This window comes from Fistularia commersonii, chromosome 28 (assembly GCF_037954325.1).
Source record: "Fistularia commersonii isolate RoL2024-O1a breed Wild chromosome 28, RoL_Fcom_v1.0, whole genome shotgun sequence".
Lineage (NCBI taxonomy): Eukaryota > Metazoa > Chordata > Actinopteri > Syngnathiformes > Fistulariidae > Fistularia > Fistularia commersonii.
Genome location: NC_141311.1, coordinates 5,370,614 through 5,391,055, shown reverse-complemented (window position 1 = coordinate 5,391,055; position 20,442 = coordinate 5,370,614). Strand labels below are relative to the sequence as shown.

At 42.1% G+C, this 20,442-nt stretch overlaps 1 protein-coding gene and 1 long non-coding RNA gene across 4 annotated transcripts; one reads left to right on the top strand and one right to left on the bottom strand.

The window, feature by feature from the left end:
• The first annotated feature begins 750 nt into the window (after positions 1 to 750).
• Positions 751 to 19,225, top strand: LOC147217308 (uncharacterized). Its single transcript, XR_015108998.1, has 3 exons — positions 751 to 775; positions 11,988 to 12,091; positions 19,196 to 19,225. It is a non-coding gene; the product is annotated as an uncharacterized LOC147217308 (long non-coding RNA).
• kank2 (KN motif and ankyrin repeat domains 2) lies at positions 848 to 19,822 on the bottom strand. 3 transcript variants are annotated; one of them, XM_086176438.1, is made up of 13 exons: positions 19,750 to 19,822; positions 12,671 to 12,748; positions 9,898 to 9,979; positions 8,241 to 9,608; positions 6,998 to 7,207; positions 6,813 to 6,921; positions 5,870 to 6,499; positions 5,701 to 5,788; positions 5,115 to 5,334; positions 4,152 to 4,294; positions 3,785 to 3,985; positions 3,591 to 3,689; positions 848 to 2,274 (listed from the first exon to the last, which is right to left on the bottom strand). In XM_086176438.1, the coding sequence occupies exons 3-13, from the start codon at positions 9,932 to 9,934 to the stop codon at positions 2,209 to 2,211; spliced, it is 3,171 nt and encodes a 1,056-aa protein (XP_086032564.1). In that variant the 5' UTR covers positions 9,935 to 9,979; positions 12,671 to 12,748; positions 19,750 to 19,822; the 3' UTR covers positions 848 to 2,208. The 3 variants fall into 3 exon arrangements, with proteins under 3 accessions (XP_086032564.1, XP_086032565.1, XP_086032566.1); XM_086176439.1 differs by having other exon boundaries at positions 12,664 to 12,748; positions 19,750 to 19,814; XM_086176440.1 differs by lacking the exon at positions 12,671 to 12,748 and having other exon boundaries at positions 19,750 to 19,770.
• Between the last annotated feature and the right edge of the window lie 620 nt (positions 19,823 to 20,442).

Sequence of the window (20,442 nt, the reverse complement as noted above, 5' to 3'; positions counted from 1 at the left end):
TTAAATTAAATTGTAGGCATGAATAACTGAGTTGCTTTTAAGATATGAATGCCTCTTCCAGAGGTGTGAGCTTAAATAATCCATTGCTCCTTACTCACAGATGTGGTCTTATGCAGTGAAAGAATGGGAAAAGACTTGCGGTGTGAATGCCCCTTTCTTTGAAACTCAGTTCTTGTGCTCTGTAAGGTTCAAAAGGGACACCTTGGAAGCATGATCAAGATCTATAAATACAACCGGTCTCAGTAGTTCACCTGTTTTTCAAGGTGTAACACTGAGATACAACTGCAAATGTTCAACTACAGAGGCTATTATGTTACATAAATAAGTGATTAATTAAATCTAAAAGCAGAGTGACAAGAGTTTGATCTGCGATAGACGGCCATCTGTTTGATTCCTTGGTGACCATCAGCATTTATTGTCCCATCAAAGTGGATTTTGAGTGGAATTGTAAATGCACAACAATGACACTTTCACAAAGAGAAATGCAGCTCAGACTGAAAATACGCAGAAGTATCTTTTGGGTACCCAAAATTCCTCAGTGTGGATCCAAAGCACCAAAACAAGAGACTGGGGCCCTTAAAAGTATGCACTCATGTCCTTTACCAAGGTTACCTGGATGATGAGACACAACAGACCAAAATGTCTGTCTTGGAGCACCCTCTAGTTGCCATTTTCCAAAGTACACTGCCACTGAAGCACGAGTAAAGTCTGAAGTCTCTTTTTTTGTCTCCATTTCAGATCAAGAGTTATCACGAGGTGCACCTCCTCCAGACAGGTTTGTTGTGAACAAGAAAATCAATTCATCAAGCATACAAAGAACAGAAGCAAATAATCAAAACACAGAAGAAAAAATTAGGTCCACATTTATTTTATTCCTTTTCCAAAATGCACAGATTGAAAAGAGAAGTAACAATCTAAAATTTTACATAACCCTTCATAAAACATAATGTATAGTTGTGTGATTACATAAAGTACTGCAGGTGTGAGCTTAAAAATCCTAAATGTATAAAAAAGGTAGATGCTTAAATTAAAAAGTTTATAAAAAAATTCAGCTGCTTAAAAGTGAATATGAAAAGTAGTGGAAAAACTCTTTTTTAAAAAGTAATAGAAATATTGACATCAATAGCCTATGCACTTGTGTTCAAGGATTTTTATTTTTTTGGCAAAATAACTACCAGTTTGAATTGACATATATTATTTTGATTTTCATATCTTACATGAAATGTCTCTTTCGAACCCTAATCAGTCACTTTCTGTTTACCTGACAAATCTTCCCAGCGTTACCACAGCAGAGGTGGCTTCAGTCGTTTAAATACAGTTACTTGTCAACACTTCCTTACGATCTACCTTCACATATATTAAAAGAAGAAAAACAAATCAAAAACAAAAAGTCTAAGACCGAAGTACCATAACCTTCAGGGAATAGCGTCACTCCATACTGATGTTGCACTGTTGCAACTGCATATTGATAAAAGTTCCACAATTTACAGTGTTACCGAGCTGATCAGAGGGATAAATCGTTGAATTTTGGCTGTTTTTTTTTTTTTTTAAACAATGCATTAAAATGTTGTTTTTTGCTCCTTCAATTGAGAAGGTGTAATATTTTACCCAGGAAATAAAAACCATGATAACTGTTCCTGATTTGTTTCAGAATATAAAACAATATCAAAAATACTCTACGGTAAAATAATCTTGAGTACAAATATTAATATACTGTTGAAGTGGTGTATCATATTGTTGTAGCAGCGACAGTGTAGTCGATGCAGTTGATCAAGGTCACTTGTCTGTTACAAGGTGGCTTGTGTTTTGGTGAAAGTCACACAGGAAACTAAGCTACTGTGTAACAGCTTCTGTACAAGACACAATGAAAACATATCACTCTAAAAAGCAACTAGTTTGACGACCTTATGCAATAAAGCAAGTGTAGACAGACAAACAAGTATAATGTTATTAAGTGATCCAATGTGATTTCTTGGTGCGGATGATTGTACAAATGAATGTCTCATTTTTCAGACCATTTACCCCTCGGGAAATGTATGTTTTCAACCTTGAATGAAAAACAGACACACTTTGTAGAAAAAAAAAAGACATCGGGTAGCAATGGTGGAGGCTGCCGTGTGCTCATCTGCACATTAGAATGTACGTAGGTAATGGATGAAATCAAATGCGCGCTAACTGAAAGTTGTGGAGCTGCAGAGGCTGCAGGATTCATTTAGGCTCCCCAGCAGGGGGAGAAGAACCCATGGATCCCAAGAGAGGAGACTTGGGTGAAACCTAGAAGCAATAATAAAAAAATATTACCATATAGAACTTTTATGTGAGAAACTGATATTTTTGGGGTGAAATGACTTTAACTGCTGGGAAATACACAATTAGGAGGTGACGTAGCACAGGAGGTAGAGCTATCGTCTTTGGAACTGAGCATTCCTGATTCGATTCCTGGCTCCTCCTAGCGTGCCGAAGTGTTGTTGAGCAAGACACTGAATCCCTAACTGCTCCCCTGGCGCTGGTGGACGGCAGCCGACTGCTCATGGTTCATCCATGATGGGTTCATTGCAGAGAACGAATTTCCCCACGGGGATTAATAAAGGATAAATTATTGCTATTATTATTAGAATGTGGCCAACCTTATACATACATAATATTGTTATATTGCATTCTGCTCCTCATACTATCACCAAATCCCATCAATAATCTTTGTACTGAGAGACTACTATTTTTTCACTGCCACATGTGGTGTGGCTATGTGCCATATAAACAGTGAAGACATGAGCCACATTTTGAAGTGAAAAAGAAGAGAATCTGGTCAAAGTGTCTTTGGCAACAGGCTTCTGAAAATTCATTTGAAAAACATATGATTTTGGAGTTGTGTGGTTTGCCCCACCTTAGAAAATACTTGAGTCAGATTTGCACAATAGCCCTGAGAGCTCAACAAACCGCATCTTGAGAAAGCCAATAGAATCAACATTTTGAAAAAATACAACGCTAACTTACAAAGTACATCAGTTCAGGAACACCACACAGTGTATCAAACAAATAAATAATGATAACAAAAAAAATAAATACATTGATTAGTGTTTCTAGATGTGCATATTGCTTTTGAGCGCCCTAGAAATGATTAAAATTAAAATATAGTTAAAATTATTTATAAATATGGCTCCCAACTTTTGTCTTTGCTCGACATTCATCTAAAAGGAAATTTGCCACTGAGGAATCCACTTCATCTCATCCCATCTGCCCACCTCTCTGTGTTTTCAATTGTTGCTATCCCACAGATTCCAGATTAAAGTAGTTATGCACGCTTAAATGCATAATTTTAACAATCCTTGGTACATCAGTTAAAGTTACTATTAACAGGATTAAATCCAGATGGAAGAGAGAACAGCTTTCGGAACACAATTTTTGCATTAAGGTTACCATTTTACACCTATGGTGTGTATGTGTGGAGTGAATACTCCTCAATGAGATGTGACTGATCACGATTTATGTTGGAACATGGAAGCTGGAACTCATGAAGGGGGAACTTGCAAATTGTTGTATCCGCGTTGTTGTGACTACATGTATGGTTTAACGGAGCTTCAAGTACTCACAGGCGAAGGGGGTTTTGCAAAGTTGAGGTGGGCGTAAAGAAGCACGGCGATGTCATTCTGACTGGCCTCGAGGGCGATGGACAGAGCGGTGCTGCCGTCCTGAAAGTAACAGACGATGACGGTGACTTGATGTTCTTGGATGGATCTTTGTATTTTGATACAAAGAGACAGAATTATGAGGAAAAAAGGCTCACGTTATCAGTGAGAGTGGCATCGCAGCCTGGCACAGACAGTAGCTGACGCACAATGTCCACGTGGCCGTGTTCACAAGCACACATGAGCGCTGTGGAGCCGTCATCATCGCGGATGTTGACCTGAGCTCCACAGGACAGTAGAGCCCGCACCATATCCCCCCGACCGTGGCTGACAGCGAGCATCAGTGCTGTTTGACCAGCCTGCAGACACAGAGCATTCAAAATCTTTACCCTTTTCAGCAAAAATTCTAAAACGCTGTATTTGCAATTGCACTTCTCTTCAACTGCCAGTGTGATTCTGTTCACGGCAGGTTTGAGACCCAGTGAAGTTCAGAATACTAGTAACTTATGACAATAAAGGACACACCTGGCTGGCCTTGGCATTGACATCCCCTGTGCGCAGGAGTTGCAGGACAGTTTGAAGGTCACTGTCAGAGTGGAAGGCGGCCAGAGCTGTGAGCATGATGGCCGTGTAGCCCGCCTTGTTCTGACGATCAGCGTTACACAGGCCTAGGAGATCAAATAAACAGAATCAGTATGGAAAACATTGACCGCATCTCACGGGATGTAACATTTTAAAGTTCCAAGCCTGATAAGACTGCGGACACATGCCAAATAAAAGCAGAATTGCAAATTTTGAAAATTTGATATACACTGTATAATTGAATTTTCACTGAGCAGTTACTACCGCTGCACTTTGATTTGATCATATTTATGACTTGAGTCTGTCCTTGGTGAATGCCTTCACTGTCAACCAAACATATTTCATCAAAAGAAACCAGACACTCAAATTTATGTTTAACAACAATAACTAATTGAGATTCAACACTCTCAAATAGCATAAAAGCCCAAAAAAGCACAAAATATATGTTAACTGAAATCATGATGAGTAAAATGCTGTGTGTTGTAGAAATCAAACATTTCTAATGACGTGTGCGTTTTGTTTAACTTACCGGTACTTTATATAACATTTTTGTCTGGAATTCAAATTGCACTCAGTCTGGAATAGAACTTGAAACACACTTTCTGACATGTGACTTAGTTGACACTTGACAGTGAAGTCCCAGGACTTCAAGTTGGACTTCAGAACAAATGAGTTTTATTTTTCCCATCAACCCTGGATTTGAATTTGCTGACTTTAGACTATGACAAGTTTTGCCAAAAATGCATTATATATGGGTTCGATTTGATGTTTAGGAATTGCATTAAGTATAATCACAAAATGAAAATTCATCAAACGAACCGATAATATTACCACTCTTCCTGATGTACGTTTCAAAATATCCTCTTATTCATCCTCTCCTATTTCTTGTTTTTACTGTCGACCCACCTGTGTCCAGAAGCAGTTTAACCACAGGGAAGTTGGAGTGGGAGACAGTGTAGTGCAACGCTGTGTTCCCGTTGCCATCTGCCATGTTGATCACAAACTCCAGCAGCTGAGGGGACACTGAGGCGAAGGTGTCCATGTAGGCCTTGACTACCGTCATGTCGGCTGCTTTGTGACAGGACACACGCAGCCACTCCTGCAGCACGGTGGTGTACGCTGCCCTCTGACGCAGACAAGAGGACACGCTGAGCCAAACATTCCTGACAGACTGCAGGTTGAGCAAAACAGTAAACATGTATGCAAACTGACCTCAGCTTTGCTCCTTTAATGAAACTATTGTCAGATCAATCCAGATTGAAAGCAAGTTGCTGTGTTCCTTTAGATTTCTTATATCAGAGCCAATTTTAAATACATTTTATTAGAAAAAAATGGAGCTTCGAACACAATGATATGAATTTGGGTTTCCCTCCACTCATCCACACATATAAATAAGATGCTAGTGATGGTGAGTGCGGTTCCTACTTACGTCAATTCATCAGAAAAGCATAGTGAGGAGTAAACAGAATCAGAGTAATGGGTAAACACATACTGCTCCTTGCTGGGTGAAGGCATTAGGTTCCCTCAGGGCTTTCTGCAGTTCGTAAAGAGCTGACATCAGGCTAGCACTCAGCTCCGCTCTGAAACAAATCGTCGATTGATGATTTAATCAAAGTGAGTTACAACAACAAAATAGCACACCGGTGAATCAGTGTGTTTACCTGACTTGTGTAGCAGATGCTGCGGCATTGCCTTTTGCGACCATTTCAGCTGCTGACTTGGTCTCAGATTGCACGGAGACAGTTGTGTCTGACTGGAACTGCTGACTGGTTTTCTCCGTGGTTTTAGTGACGCATGGCAATGTAGAACAGGTAACCGAAGAACCGGAGCTTCCTTCAGTGGCAGTTTCTGTGCTGGTGGTTGTGGAGGTGGTGACCACCTGGTTGATTGTGTGCTTTTCTGATGAGTGGGTGACACTTTCCACCGGGGAAGAATTGTCCGACAGACACGGGGAAGTCACAGTTGAGCCAGTTGCCGGGGGCCCAGAGGCACATGTTAGCGCAACAGTGTCCTTTGCTGGTGATGGGGTGGCTTTGTCTGGCAGTGCTGGATCTGCAGGTACAGATTGGCTGGTGGGAATCTGCGATTCTAGAACGACGGCTGCTGGTTTGACGATTGTCTCCTGAGGTACGCCGTTACGTTCTTGTGGCTGAGTGGGCTTGGAGTCAGTTATTTGCTGGTGCTTAACTTTAGAGTCTGGTAATTTTTCTCTGGCTTCATGATATTCACTGGAGTCACTCCCTTCATCTGAGCTCTCGCTGCTGGTCTCCTCTGATGATGTAGATTCATAGCTGTAAGACAATAATGCATTTTCACACCTACAGACAGAAGGTATGTAAAAATGTGAAAAAGCAAACTAGTTCTTCAATGGTTTATGAATGGAACCAACTCCGAACGCGCAGCCCAGAGTCAGATCAACAGAATCCAATGTTCAAAAAAGCTCATATTTTTAAAATAAGCATCAGATTATTTATTTTCAGAGATCAAAGTAGCTCATGGGCATTTTCCACACTTAAAGTTACTCTTATTTCATTAACTCAAATCATTTTCAGTCATGGGAAGTCTAAGAAAATCAAATCTAAATAAAAGATCTATTTAATTTACCCTCCGTTGACTCCTATGAATTGGAGATTTTTCTTTGTGGACGGAGAGCCTGGTTCTCCCTCTGCTTTCCGCTTCATTATGGACCTTAAAGAGGACTGGGGTGACAAAGCTATAAAAGAGGCTATTATTAAATAGGTGCCTTTGTGAGAAAACCATTTCAAAGGAAGGACTTAATGAAATTATACCTGAATTGGGGCCTTCCTGTGAATGACCTGCCTTTGCATTTGTGCCAACATGTTGCTCCTCTTCTTTGAAATACACCAAACCGACCTGATTGCCAGTTGTGTCTACAGCGATCGCGGGGTTACATACAGGTACGGAAGTCGACAGCTCGCTCTTGAGGACATCGCGTACCTGCTTGGAGGTGACTGCAATTGGAAATTCCACTGGAGCTTCTGGAAACAGAAGAAATGGGAAAAATATAAATCGATTAGAAAGAAAAAAAGCTGGATTTAAATACAGCTGAAATGTATTGAAATATTTTTACGTCGGTATAGTGTAATGGATTCTAACATCATAATCTTATGAGTTTTGTGGAAGGTAAATTACATGGCAGTTACTGAAATGTCACATTAAATGTACTTTTCATGCCAGTCTGTTCACAGAGGCAGCTAAAAGATGCTTTATTCCATTAGACTCTTCGGATGGAGCTCTACAGGATTAGTTCACCCCAAATTGTTTCCATAGATATTTCCAAACCTCTGATGTATCATTTTTATTCTCTTAAGTTTAAGGTGGATACTCAAAATAATAATAATAAATCCTTTATTAATCCCCATGGGGAAATTTGTTCTCTTCAATGAACCCATCATGGATGAACCATGAGCAGTAGGCTGCCGTCCACCAGCGCCACGGGAGCAGTTAGGGGTTCAATGTCTTGCTCAACAACACTTTGACACACTAGAAGGATCGGGGAATCGAACCAGGAAGTCAGAGTTCCAAAGACGATTGCTCTACATCCTGTGCCATGTTGCCCCCAAGAAATGGTCAAAGCTAAAAAGTAAAACGGCATGAAACTGCTCACAAAAAGAGAGGTCTTAAAACTCATAAGACCCTTTTTAAATAATATTCTCTCATAGACATTTATAAATATTTTTGGACAGCTAAAAAAAAATTACCTTTTCAATACTCAATGTTTTGAATATATTCCTAGTCCTTCTTTGAATGATGAGAAACAGAAAACCACAAAATTCCATTGTTTTGACTAAAGATTATAGAAAACATAATGATCTTTTTCTTTACAAGTGGCCCACTTATGACACATGATAATAGAATAGACTAGAATGTGCCTTTCATTATCCCATAATGGGGACATTTCTAATTGTGCATTATTAGTAATACAGACAAGAGTTAGAATTTTTTTGGGTGGGGTGGGGGGGGGGTGAACTGTCACTTTAGACTGAATAGATTGTGAAGTTTATACACTACCAGCAGCAACCAGACTTTCGGGCATCACTCTGCGGGGGCCGTCAGAGACTGTTGGATGGAGAGGCGGGGAGCTGCAGCTCACCGCTCGGAGCAGAGTGCCCACCTCCAGCACGGTTGGCTGCTCCAACGTATACACCTGGATTCCCACAGTCCTCTGTTCCCTCTGTGGGGACTGTGTGAAGCTGACCAGTGTCTGCAGGTTGCAGTCCTGCATCTCCTGCCAGCCCATGCTGGTGGCAATTACTGGATGGTCTGCTTGCGGGGCCTTTTGGACAGTTGATGTTTGCAGCTGTGCAGCCTGTAGCTCCTCCATCATTCTTTTGAGTTTGCCTTCAAGCTGACCCACTTGATTCCTTAGAGCCTCTGCCTCGGGAGGTAGCCCAAGATCCGCCTCCCGAACTCCTACTCCAACCTGACGACTGGCCCTCTCATCTTCTGGGCCTACTCCGATTGTTCGCACTTCCCGTTTTCCCTCTGGTCTCAATCCTCCAACAATCACCGTGTCCTCAATCTCACATCCTGAGTCTTGCTTGGATCCCTCAGGTGTGATGGGGGACAAAGGACCTGATGGCTTCTTGCTACTCTTGTCACCAGTGCTTCCTTCCTCTTCAGGGATTTCAATATAGAGCTCCCCTCTTGTCCGGCCTCGGTTGAAACCCATAGTATGGCCTAGAAATTTTTGGCTTTTCAGTTGGACGCTAAGCTGCCGTTTCTCCTCCTGCAGCACAGAAATTTTAACCTGGAGCACAGGTATGGTTTTTACCTGCTCCTCCAGGTCCCGTATCTTCCTGAGGGCTGCAGCCATCTGCTCTCTGACATGCTGCAAGTGGGCTGGGGTTGGGGTCACTGGGGTGGACAGGCCAGAACTCATTGGGGTGAAGGAACCTCCTCCACCCTGGGCCCGGTTGAAACTGTGTGCGCTGCTGAGAGAGGTGTTAGAGCCTGCCACGCTGCTATGCATGCTACCCAAATTAGAGAATCTTCGCCCTTCCCGCTCTTCCTCCAGCTTCCTGCGAGCATCCAACAAGGTCTTCTCGACCCGTGCAGAACTGAAGTTGGGTCTCTGTGATGTGTGGTAGCCTGGGGCGCAGTAGGAGAAGGATGAATGTCGGCTGTCCATGCTGGTGTTTGAGCACAGAGACTCTGTGGAGGTCCACCAGGAACCGGTGTATCCATAACCACGGGGCAGGGAGCCATAGCGTGGCCGACGTTGGATGGGCACCTTCTTGATGGTGTTTCCTTTCTCAATGTCATTTACATATTTGAGGAAGTCTAGATCCAGACGGTAGCCATAGGGGGTCTCCACTGAGTACGGTGCCTCCTGTTCTTTGCCGTGGAGGGAAGGAGGAGCAGGTGGGTTGAGTTTCCCTGAGGGGAAGGAAGTCAACTTTAAACAAGAGGAAATCTGTGTCTAATATTGGGCTCAGACTTCAGAAAAATGGGATTAACTTTGGGCTACTGTATATTTGTATGTACTTTGAAACAATTATCAATATAGTGTAAAAAAGCAAACTAGAGAGGGGCATTTTACTGTAGCAGTCTTCAAATATCACAACAGCTTTACATTACTACTTATTAAGAGAACAGGCTGATTATTTCCAATAACATGTCCATGTTGAACATTATTTGTAATAATAATAATAATGATGAGGTATACCTGGGAAGCTGGGGTCCATATGCAGCACTTGAGCCATTATGAGCTTGTGGCTGCTATTCACACAATCAACGTTAATGTTCACCTGTTGAGAGACAAATGTACATTGTAGCTAGAAATACATGTACATTCAAAAAAAAACAAAAAAAAACAAACAACTAGTGAAACACTTTCAGGAAAGAGATTCTTTGCACACAGACAATCAGTATTTGTGTGGACACCATGTAAATACTACAGATGGGAGTCTCCCACTGAATATGACTCATAAATCAATCGCAGATTCTCATATTCAAAAATATTGTTCTTGGGTGAAGGTCACAAATAGTTTTCCTTTCACTGCTTCACCCAACTGCCTCCATGTCTAATTTTATCCCCTCATTTTTCGGAGCATTGCAAGTTGCAGTAGATTGTGTTTGTTTCTGTTCTTAGCATGCACAGAAGAGGAGTTACAGGGGAAAGTTTCCTGGCAGCTAATTCCAGGACAGAGGTTTGACTGCCAGTTACAACCTTATTAGGAATCATCTGTGCACGCTAACTTCGCTTCTCAATTCAGGGTTTATACACACTCCCTTGACTTTCTGTTTCTTCTGGCGCTTTCTCCCCCTCCCTATATCAGCTGACGATCAGGAGGTTTCAGCTGGTCACTGTCTCTACCGTTTCTTCCACATTCACTTGTTCATAAACACACACGTTGAAAAAAGGAGTGAATTGCAAAAAAAACTATGACTGCATTTTGATTTGACAAATGTTCATCCTGCAAGGAGCACCACACTTCATGCAGAGAAACCACAACATCAAATTATCTTTAGTTTGTCTGCTGGGAAAATATTAACTTTCTAGGTCATCTGTATGTGAGAACTGGGAGTGTAACTTCTAAGCCATCTGTAACATTCACTTGTTTATCATTGCTACATCACTGAGACTTTAAAAAGCAGACGGATATTCAAGTTGTTTTTAAGGCCAGCTTTGTTCACTGCTGTTTAAGGTTACTTCTTTATCAAGTCGCAATAGTCGACTCCTCTAAATTGAGCCTGTTCGCGCTCTCTCTCTCTCTCTCTCTCTCTCGCTCTCTCTCTCTTGCTATCTTATGACTAGTGCTCAGTCGTTTGTGAAAAGTAGGACGCTTGGAAACACTGACTAAATTGACTTGGTATTTTGAAGTCCTGTACTCCGTTTAATGTCTCTGTGCAATTCTTCTTATCTGCGCCCTTCATCACCCTCTTGCTCTGAGATTGCCACACACAGCATCACACAATGAACCATTTCAACTTTGACAGAAGCAAGTGTTCTTCTCATTCTAATTTTTTTTTAATTTTTTTTTATAAAACCTAAGATAACTTAGGTTTATGTTGTGGAATTCATATTATATCCCTGATGGGAATTTCAGATTGCCTTGCATTTTTGCTTCACGCAGAGGATTTGTCAAGGAAAAAAAGGATTGAAAACACTGCCAGGATATACAAGAAGACCGCTCCTTTATCACTGATTAAAATACTTTAACATATCTGGAACGATATCAAGGAACATTCGCAATCGGTTTTGGCTCTACGGTTCCATCGCGTCAGGCGAGTGTCTTTTGGTCTCCAGCATGGAATGAAAGATTGATTATGTGCAGCGTGTTGAACATAGCAGTCTGGGTATGACTGCATACGTGAGAAAAAGAGAGCAGGACAGCATAGAAAGGGAGTGGTTTGTGAGTGAGAAAGCATGTGTATGCGACACACTAAGTTTGATATCGGGTGTGTGAGCATATTGGGAGGTCTGGATAACAGCACTGACGGGTCACACTTGAGTTAAAATTAGCATTTATAGTTAAGCTGCTAAACATCTCAGTCAAGCAAACAGGTTTTGCTTGCTAAAATTCAAAATGCCTTTTTCAGCTCCCTCTAATCGGCTTCTCTATTTTCTATCGTTCTAACCCCTCCGCCTCAAATCCCTCAGCAACAGGCCTTGTCATGTAATTCTTTAACAGTGGCTCATTGGGTGTTTCATACGTGCTAGTGATGGTGTATGTACTCCTCTGAGTGTGTGTGTGTGTGTGTGGGAGTGGGATGGAGTGGTTGACCTTCCTCTCTCTCTTGCTACTCAAACAGAGTTCTTTTGAGTTGACATCTGAACAGAAACCACTGTGCGCTTGGTCAGACGACTTTCCTCATCCAGAACAAAGACGTCGCTCCCAAACCCCCTCGCCCCCCATGTAAGTGCATGCCATTATAATGGGTGTCAACAACAACTGGTCTATCCCCTCCATTCCGTGCCAATTTGATTAAGACCCTTGAGGGGTAAGACGCAGGTCACTCCGTTCAAATTTCAGCGGTACGTCCTGTCTTTTAACAGGCAGTTTCTTTAACCTCTTGAGGCAACTGCTCGGGGCTTTTGTAAGGGAGGATTTCAGTGACACCCCTGCATGGTACTATCTTGGCTAGAAGATGTGATTTACAGTATGTATAGCATTCCCAGAGTCTTTGGTGTATCAGAGAACCGAGACCACCCTGAGGAGTAAAACTGCCAGGCTTCATTCCGAGGTCAGCTCTCTCAAGTTCATCAAGCTCATCGCTTCCATTCACTGAGTCACCATTTTGCTATTGCCATTACAAAGGATTAAACCTCGGTGTTGCAAACTCAGAAATACTGCTTCTCCCTACATCCAGAGAAGAGCTTTGCAGATTTTTCCACTGCCTCTCTCAGGCTCTCTTAACCTAGTGATCACTATTTTGCTCATGCTTGGGAATGGTTTGTGAATTAGGAAAAGTAGGATTCATTTTCCACCTCATACCAGCTGCTTTCACTGCAAGGGAAGGACCTCTCCTCTGCAGCCCTCTACACTCCTTTCTTGCACAATGACAGCCAGCACCTGTGGGAAACAAGAATGAAGGAGATGAACTTTGGCAGACACTGCATTTCAGTGACTGAGCCAGAAGAATTATTCTTCAAACAATAAAAAAGGTAGGATCTAGTCAAATGCTTGTCAGGGGGCATCCAGAAAACTCCATTAAAGGTGTGCAAGCTGTGTTGATGTGCGGAAAAAAAAAAAACTTATACTAGGTTACAAAAGACTGGCCTCTGATAGAATACAGAAAATGTTGCAAAGCCAGAGCAAGGATTTCAAAACATCCCAGTTGTTTTGATTAACACATCAACAACCAACAATACATCTGGCGACATGTGGATCACTTTTAGACACCACTGTAGAAGCCTGGATGAATCTAAATCCGTCAGAAGCTGCTATTCTTTGCTCCAGATTTTCTAGAAATAACACCCCAATCCCATTCCTGAAACTTCCATTCAAATCGAGGCTCTGTAATCAATTCAGGCTGGGTGTTTCCCTCCTGGATGATTGGGTAATGTTGTCTGTTTTCTTGCCTCTGAGACAAACACTGCTAAATCCAGTAGTGTGCACACCCATATCATGTAGAAACAGCTGTCGTCTGCACAGATCACCATTAATGACTCAAGGTCCCACTGATTTCATGAGTCGTACATTGTAAGCTGTGGACAAGAGGGACCCCAAACATTCATCGTATCTTCTGTGTTCATCTTCACCAAATAATACTGTATGCACGACTGTGTTCCTGATCATCATACAGGCCACTGTGTGAGAATGGTGGTCATTTTGCCATGGGCTTTTACTGCCTTTGAGCAGTATGACCTTTGCCAAATATCACAACAAGACCTGTTGTTGCTCAGTCCATTGTTCCGTACATGCCAATACCTAAGTGGGTGGAGTGGTAGGGGGCGAAACAGACCTTTAAGGATGGAACGAGAGCCAAATCACAAAGAGCCATTCATTCAGGCCGTAGTTTCACAGCTGGTTCTAATATAAGGCAAGGAGGGGCATCTCAGAGAGAGAGAGAGAAAGAGGCAGCATGTGTATGACTATGTGGCATGAAAAATTTGCCTCAAAACAAACATGTAGTTAACAAAGTGCTGTTTTGGACCCACAGCCTGACAGAAAACGTAACAGGACTTGTGATAACTGATTAATGTTGAGATATACAAAGACCACATGTTAGATATTAAGGGCAGTACGTACTCGGACTGCATTCTATTTTATTTTCACTTGACTGTTGGACCTTCAAACTCTTGGACGACGCACTGACCACTGTAGACTTGGAATAATCTTTCAACACTTTGTTTTGTGAGGTGGAGCTCATGAAAGAAGTACTAAGGACACCGCTAAAGACAATCAAACACACGGGGTGTTTGTCTTCAACACTGTTTACGCAGATGACAAAGATGGTTTTAAGACTCCCGACATATCCAACATGATGCAGATGAAAAATGACAGATCCTCCAGGGCTCCGACAGTGACCAAGGTCTTTTGACTCCCACAGCTCAATAAACACAGCTTTAACTATTAAGTTGATTTACTCAGGTGACATAGACATTTAAATTTTTTTCTCACCGACAAGCTGGGATGATGCAGTTTTTTCAACATTTGAAATGCAATCTAATAGCAGAAAAATAAATGAAATTATTAAATACAAATTCAGCCCCCCTGTGTCATACCGAGCTAACTGATGCCGATATGTTGCAATACTCCGAGGTTTGATGAAGAAAGGGTTACAGGAAAGGGAGCTCCATCTTTGTATTCCCAAAGGATCCAGAAACAACTCAGTCACTTCCTCCCAGTCCAGAAGAAAGAGAAACAAGAAGGGGAGTGTAAATGAGAGGGGAAAGGGAGCAGGGGCAGGAGAGAGAGCAGTACAGTATGAAGGAGGGGGGCAGAAAAAGAGTGGGAAAAGGGATGAGGAAAGGCAAAATAAGTAGTGGGAAGAAAAAGAAACGCAGCTGAACAGTTTCACAATGGAAACTCTGCAAAGAGAAGATTGTGACAATTTGGAGACACTGACTCCATGAGTATGAATCACTGCAAAACCTGCTGCTGAAACCAGAACTGTCTGGTCCTGATAACACAGGAAAGACCAATATACTAACAAACTCAATATATGTCCGTAGAAGTCTTGAGGTACCTTGCCTCATAATTTTAAATTGCTCTGAGTGGAAGATTACCATCATTTATGCATTCCACGTATAAAAATAGGCCGACAAAGACAATCCTCATGAAGAGCAGCCCCAAAATTACGCTAACTGGTTTTCAGAGTCTCTTCTAGTCCACAAGTATGAGACACAAAATATCAAAACACAAGTCACTGATGCTGATGAGCGTGTGGTTTGGATGCATCTATCCCCTACGACGTCTTTGTCCCCCTCCTCACTTTGCAGCACAGATGGCTTTATTCAGTCAACTCTTCCTCAATGAATAATATATCAGAATATTTTTTTAAAAGTCTTTCGCCTGCATGGCTACAGAATATAAAATGTAGAGACAACAAGTCATTTCTTGGGAGACGTTCTGTGGCTCACCATGTGCAAGGAAGCCAGATGATCTCATTTCAACATGGCAAGTACAGTGAGCTCCTAAACTCAGGACAGTGAGATCATAACCCAATGGGATGTCGCCTCTAAGACGGCCCTTTAGGAAAAAGGCCCTGGTTTTTGCATTAAGTGGTGTTGGTATGGAGGAACAGACGTCGCCTTGCTGTGCAGTCTGGTGCTGAGTAGCGTACGGCCAAAGGGAGGGGCTGACGGGCTCACATTACTTCTGGAACCGGAGCAGAATAAACACCCGCGAGTCTATGATTGGTCATTGTGTTGACCTCCAACAGGAAACTGGGCAAGGGTGGGGCAGAGCGGCAAGGAGCAGCACCGGAAAAATAAGACAAAAAAAAAGGACATTTAGGAGAAAATTCCTGCGTAGCTGTGGAGGGGGGGGGATTAAGAATGATCCCGAGCAGATAGGCTGAGTGAGGTCTGGTGGGGAGGAAGACGAAGTCCAGACGGCAGTAAGATGTGTGTGACAGAGCAGGTCAGAGCAATTCGATGGTTAAAACCTTAGGTCAGGGTGTGTTTTAGAGTAAAGCGGATGGCACAGCAGAGCAGAGGAAGTAATCTTACTGCAGCAATGATCTATTTAAGCAGTTGCCTCTGAGGGATCTTATCAATTACTTCCTGATTCCCTCTGTGGACAAAAGAACAACAAAAACAAGGCAAAACTAACCATGTTTGTGCATTGTACAGGACAGTAAAGTCCATCTTTATTTTCAGAATGATTAAAGTATTAGGAGAGATTAAGTCAGATTATGAAGGCAGATAATGAATTAGTCATAGCTCCAAGAACCTCAAAAGCCAGATTAGACCATATGTTCACTTGAAAACCCACTGTATTTGTTAATCCATCCAATACAGTGATGCCGGACTATATTAACCCTTCACCTCCTGGTCTGGTTAATGCTACTTTTGCATCGAAGCACAATAAGATTATTCCTGCTGAACAGTAAACTCGTCATTTTTCACCAGCGGTGTATACTTGTCACATTTTTAGTAAATGCATTTACATACAATGTTGAATATCTTTTTATGCTGCCTGAAAATGTAACTGGCTAATTTATGCTGGCCAATACCACACAGAGCACTTTTCCCAAGGGTTCATGCTATTATCACTTTTCAACAACTTCTCTTGTTATATCATATTTTAAACTACATGCATAATACAATTAGATCCGTTTAGAATAAGGATATCACCTATTTACAAAGAGAGTGACCTAAATGATAATTTCATCGGTCTAGTTTGTCTTTAAATTTCTGTATTGTGGATTTTGTTTTCTCAAAAATGTAAATAACACCATTTCCTAAAAGGAAAATTGTGAAGAGGAGTCTGAAACAAAGGGCAAATAATCTGAAATGCTGGTGAGGGAACCAGATACCCTTACTGGATTTTAGATATTATTATATGTGAATTGTTATCACAGTATCGTTGGTGAAAGTGGAGGAGCTCTTATAAACAATGGCTCAAATACAGTGTGATTTTTAGACACTTTACTTTTTGGCCAAAGCTGAATAGTTCATTTCTGTTTTCTCTGGTCCCTTTGTCTAAATGCAAAAATGCTTTGGCCTCTGTACTGCATTGAAAGACTTTCAGCAGTGAAATATTTCTGTAATAAATATCTCATACAAAAATAAAGCAAAAAAAAAATTCAAAATAAATTTATGTTTGAAACCTTGTCAGGAAGAGGGAACTAGATACATTATACAGATATTAGATATTAAACTTTTGAACACAGCTAACGCTAATATTTGATCTTAACAAAAATATAATTTTGACATTTGTCCAATTGACAGTGTTTACAACTACTGCACGAATTTATGCGTTGAATAAAAATATTATAATACATGTAAAACTAATTGATAACATTTTGAATCCATGAGATGTTGATCTGAAAATTTGACACTGTTTTTCTTCACAATGAGATGCATTTAAAGGATCAGCAATAGAAGCCAAGTTTAAAAGATTATGAATAAACTGTTTGGGCTTTTATTTTTCAGTCCGTCTTATAATTCCATGTGACTCTGAACATGAGCACAACCAAGGGCTTGCCTTTTATTTTTAACAACCTTGTGTTAAGATCTTCTGAAATAACTTGGTCTTGTATAATATTTCATTATATATTTCAGACATTATTTTTTGTTTCAGCTGATAGTTAAGATTGATATTCATAACATTGAATTATCGGAAAAATGGCAAGATTGGCAAATAACATGTCTGAATAATTGCTATAGTACGGTTTCCCGATGAAACGGGTGATTTACATCTCTGCCTTTCCTCATTTACTTGTGAAACTGTCCGCTGTTATCACAACAGTTAATCATTTTCCTCTTCAGTTCTCCTAAACAGGTCATTAGTAGAAGACTCTTGACAGTGACAGACAGTGTGACAAAGGTTCAGGGTGTAATTTCATTAGCTTTGCTAAACCATTTAAATGCCCGGCGTGTGGCCCAGTGTGCAAATGGGCTTTATAACCCTACATTCCATCACAGCACCCCTGAGTCCAAACGCTGTAATGAGACAATCACATTCCAGAGAACTTTGCTGGAGGAAACTCCTGCGGCAGATAGACCTGACCAGATGGAATTCCTAGGGGTCCCCATGAAAACCAGCAGGACTCGGTTTCCACCACCATTATTTCACTCAATACATCTCAAACAATAAGCGAACCTGCCATTTATTTCTTTGTACGCCTAATCAAGACTGATCATTGTGCAGTTTTTGCCAAAGCCCAAGGTGCAGATTCTTTGGTTACTCCTGAACTTTACGGCATCACACGGGTGGTTTGCTCACCACATTGGGCGCAAACTAAATACTGGAGCCACAGACCACTTTGCTGTCCATGAATGACAGCGAAGGGCTATGCAGCTGTTGCAATTTTTGTCCACTTGCTGGTGGGTGATTTAACACACTCTGCAGCCTGTTACACAACAGCAACACAGTGGCGTATTGTATGATGCACAGCAAAAAGCCCATGACTACTACCCTCATATCCTGCCAAGTTCTGCATGCCCTTCATCAAAACATCATCTGACATGCCGAATGATAAATCTCCACAGACCCATGATTAGATATCCTCTCAACTAGGCTATTTGTTATTCATAAAAAAAAATGATATTAAGATCCGGTAAAAAGTGCCTTGGAAAAAGTAACATTTACTCAGTTTGATTGTTTAAAACTAGAGCAGCATGATCTAAAATTTTATTAATACTGCATTCCTTCTAATATTTGTTTTCTCTGATATTGCAAAAAGGCCAGAAACAACATCAGCTTGCTTTAAATAAATGCTGAAAAAAGTCCATGTGCGATAGTGAACTTTTGAAAAGATTACATGAGCCGTAATAAAAAAGTCCATATAGTTTGAGTAGGAAAAAGGGTGTGCCACAAACAAGTGGCAGTAAATTGAAAAGCCAGACAGAGCTGGGAACGCCGGCTGATCCGGGCCCGGTGACCTACGACTCCGTCAGCCTCCATCCATCTCCCCGCTCTGCGCTCCTCTCTGACCATCGGCCGGCTGCAGGCGGCGAGCAAATTTGAGGGCAAGAGGCGGCAACGAAAAGCATCTGAACATCTGGAAGTAATAAAAAAAAAAAAAAAAAACTCGCAGAATGCGCGGAGCTAAACCCCCCCACCCGACCGACCGACACCCCCACAACCCCCGAGCATTTGGACTGGGACTTTTTTTTTGTTTTGTTTTTAGATAATACATTTATAAAAAGGTTTGACTTTTAAAAACAGAGCGAGCGTGTGAGAAGCATGAGGAGGGGCGCAACCAAGGGAATATCAATTTCCTCGCTCGGAGATTGAAATGTTTGGCGATGCATTTTGGGCTACAGTGAACGGGAATGCTGACAATCGTGCAACAAAAGTTATGACAGAAACCTCCCTCTTTATGTCCCCCTTTCCCCCCCACAGCACCACCACCACCTCCACCCACCCGCCCTTCATGAACCACAGAACAGTGCACATGATGGATGTACGGCTCCAAAGGAGACTTGAACGCCTCATCACCGGGACGAGGACCAGGTTACAACCCGGGTCACTTCCAACACACGCGGCGGGAAAAGTGTGCGCGTCAATATTCTTCTGGTGGCCGTGAAGGGGGTGGGAGCGTCTGGGGCTCCCCGCCGCCCTGCGGCGCGTCTCCTCACCAATAAGGAGACACGGGCAGGACCCAAAAAACACTCCTTCCGCCGGGGTTTTTAAAGGGTAATAATAAAAAGAAAATGAATCGGAGCTTTTGGAGTCCTCCGAGCCGAGACTATGGTGATTTAGCCGGATGAGAGAGCCGTTACTTCGGAGAGAGCGGACGGAGATATAGAAATAGGCAGGAGCGACCCTTCACAATGGAAGTCACCAGAAGGTCCTCCCCCGGAGCGCTTTACTCAAACCCCGAATTAGGAGAATTAAAAAAAAAAAGATACTGCTTTAAAACGCATAAACAAAACATCAATATTGGTTGTTTTTACCTGCCCCCGTGGAAATGCTTTCAGCCGCCTCGGCCCCAGGAGCGCTCACTGACAGACAGACAAAAACACCGCAGCCAAGATGCTGCGCGCCTCCTCCCGCTCGTCTTAAAGGGCCAGCTCACCTCCTGCAGTACCGCCGTCACCTCACAGGGGTCTTCCTGACAGCGGCCCCCACCCGTGTCCGCCCCTCCGCCCGGCTATACGGGCAGCGCTTCCGTTTTCCTCCTATCTTTTTTTTTCTGTTTTGCTTTTTTTAAATCATCGTTTTGACAACCACCGAAAAACCTGCAGATGTAACCAGGAAAAAAAAAAAACAGGTGCACAGGTGTTTCTAATTAGGAGGAGGCGGGGTCATGACGAATCTCCCAGATGTGCTACAGCACAATGCCATAGAGGTCAAAGGTCAGCGCGTGGGCGGAGTGGGGGAGGAAAACATTCAAATTCATATATCTGCTGCTCTCGAAGCATTAACCGACATGGATATCAGTTGCATTTTTCAGGCCGGAAGCGAACTGAGAACGCTGGTCTCTCCGGGAGGTGTGCTTGTTGCTCTGGGGGAGCTTGGTTTATAAGCAACGCCGATCTTAGCACGGTTATTGTCACCTGTTTATGTTCAATGAGCTTTCTCAGCCCTCGAGGCAAAGTCTCCTGACCACAAAGACTTTAAATCAAGTCATTATTTTTCATACGATC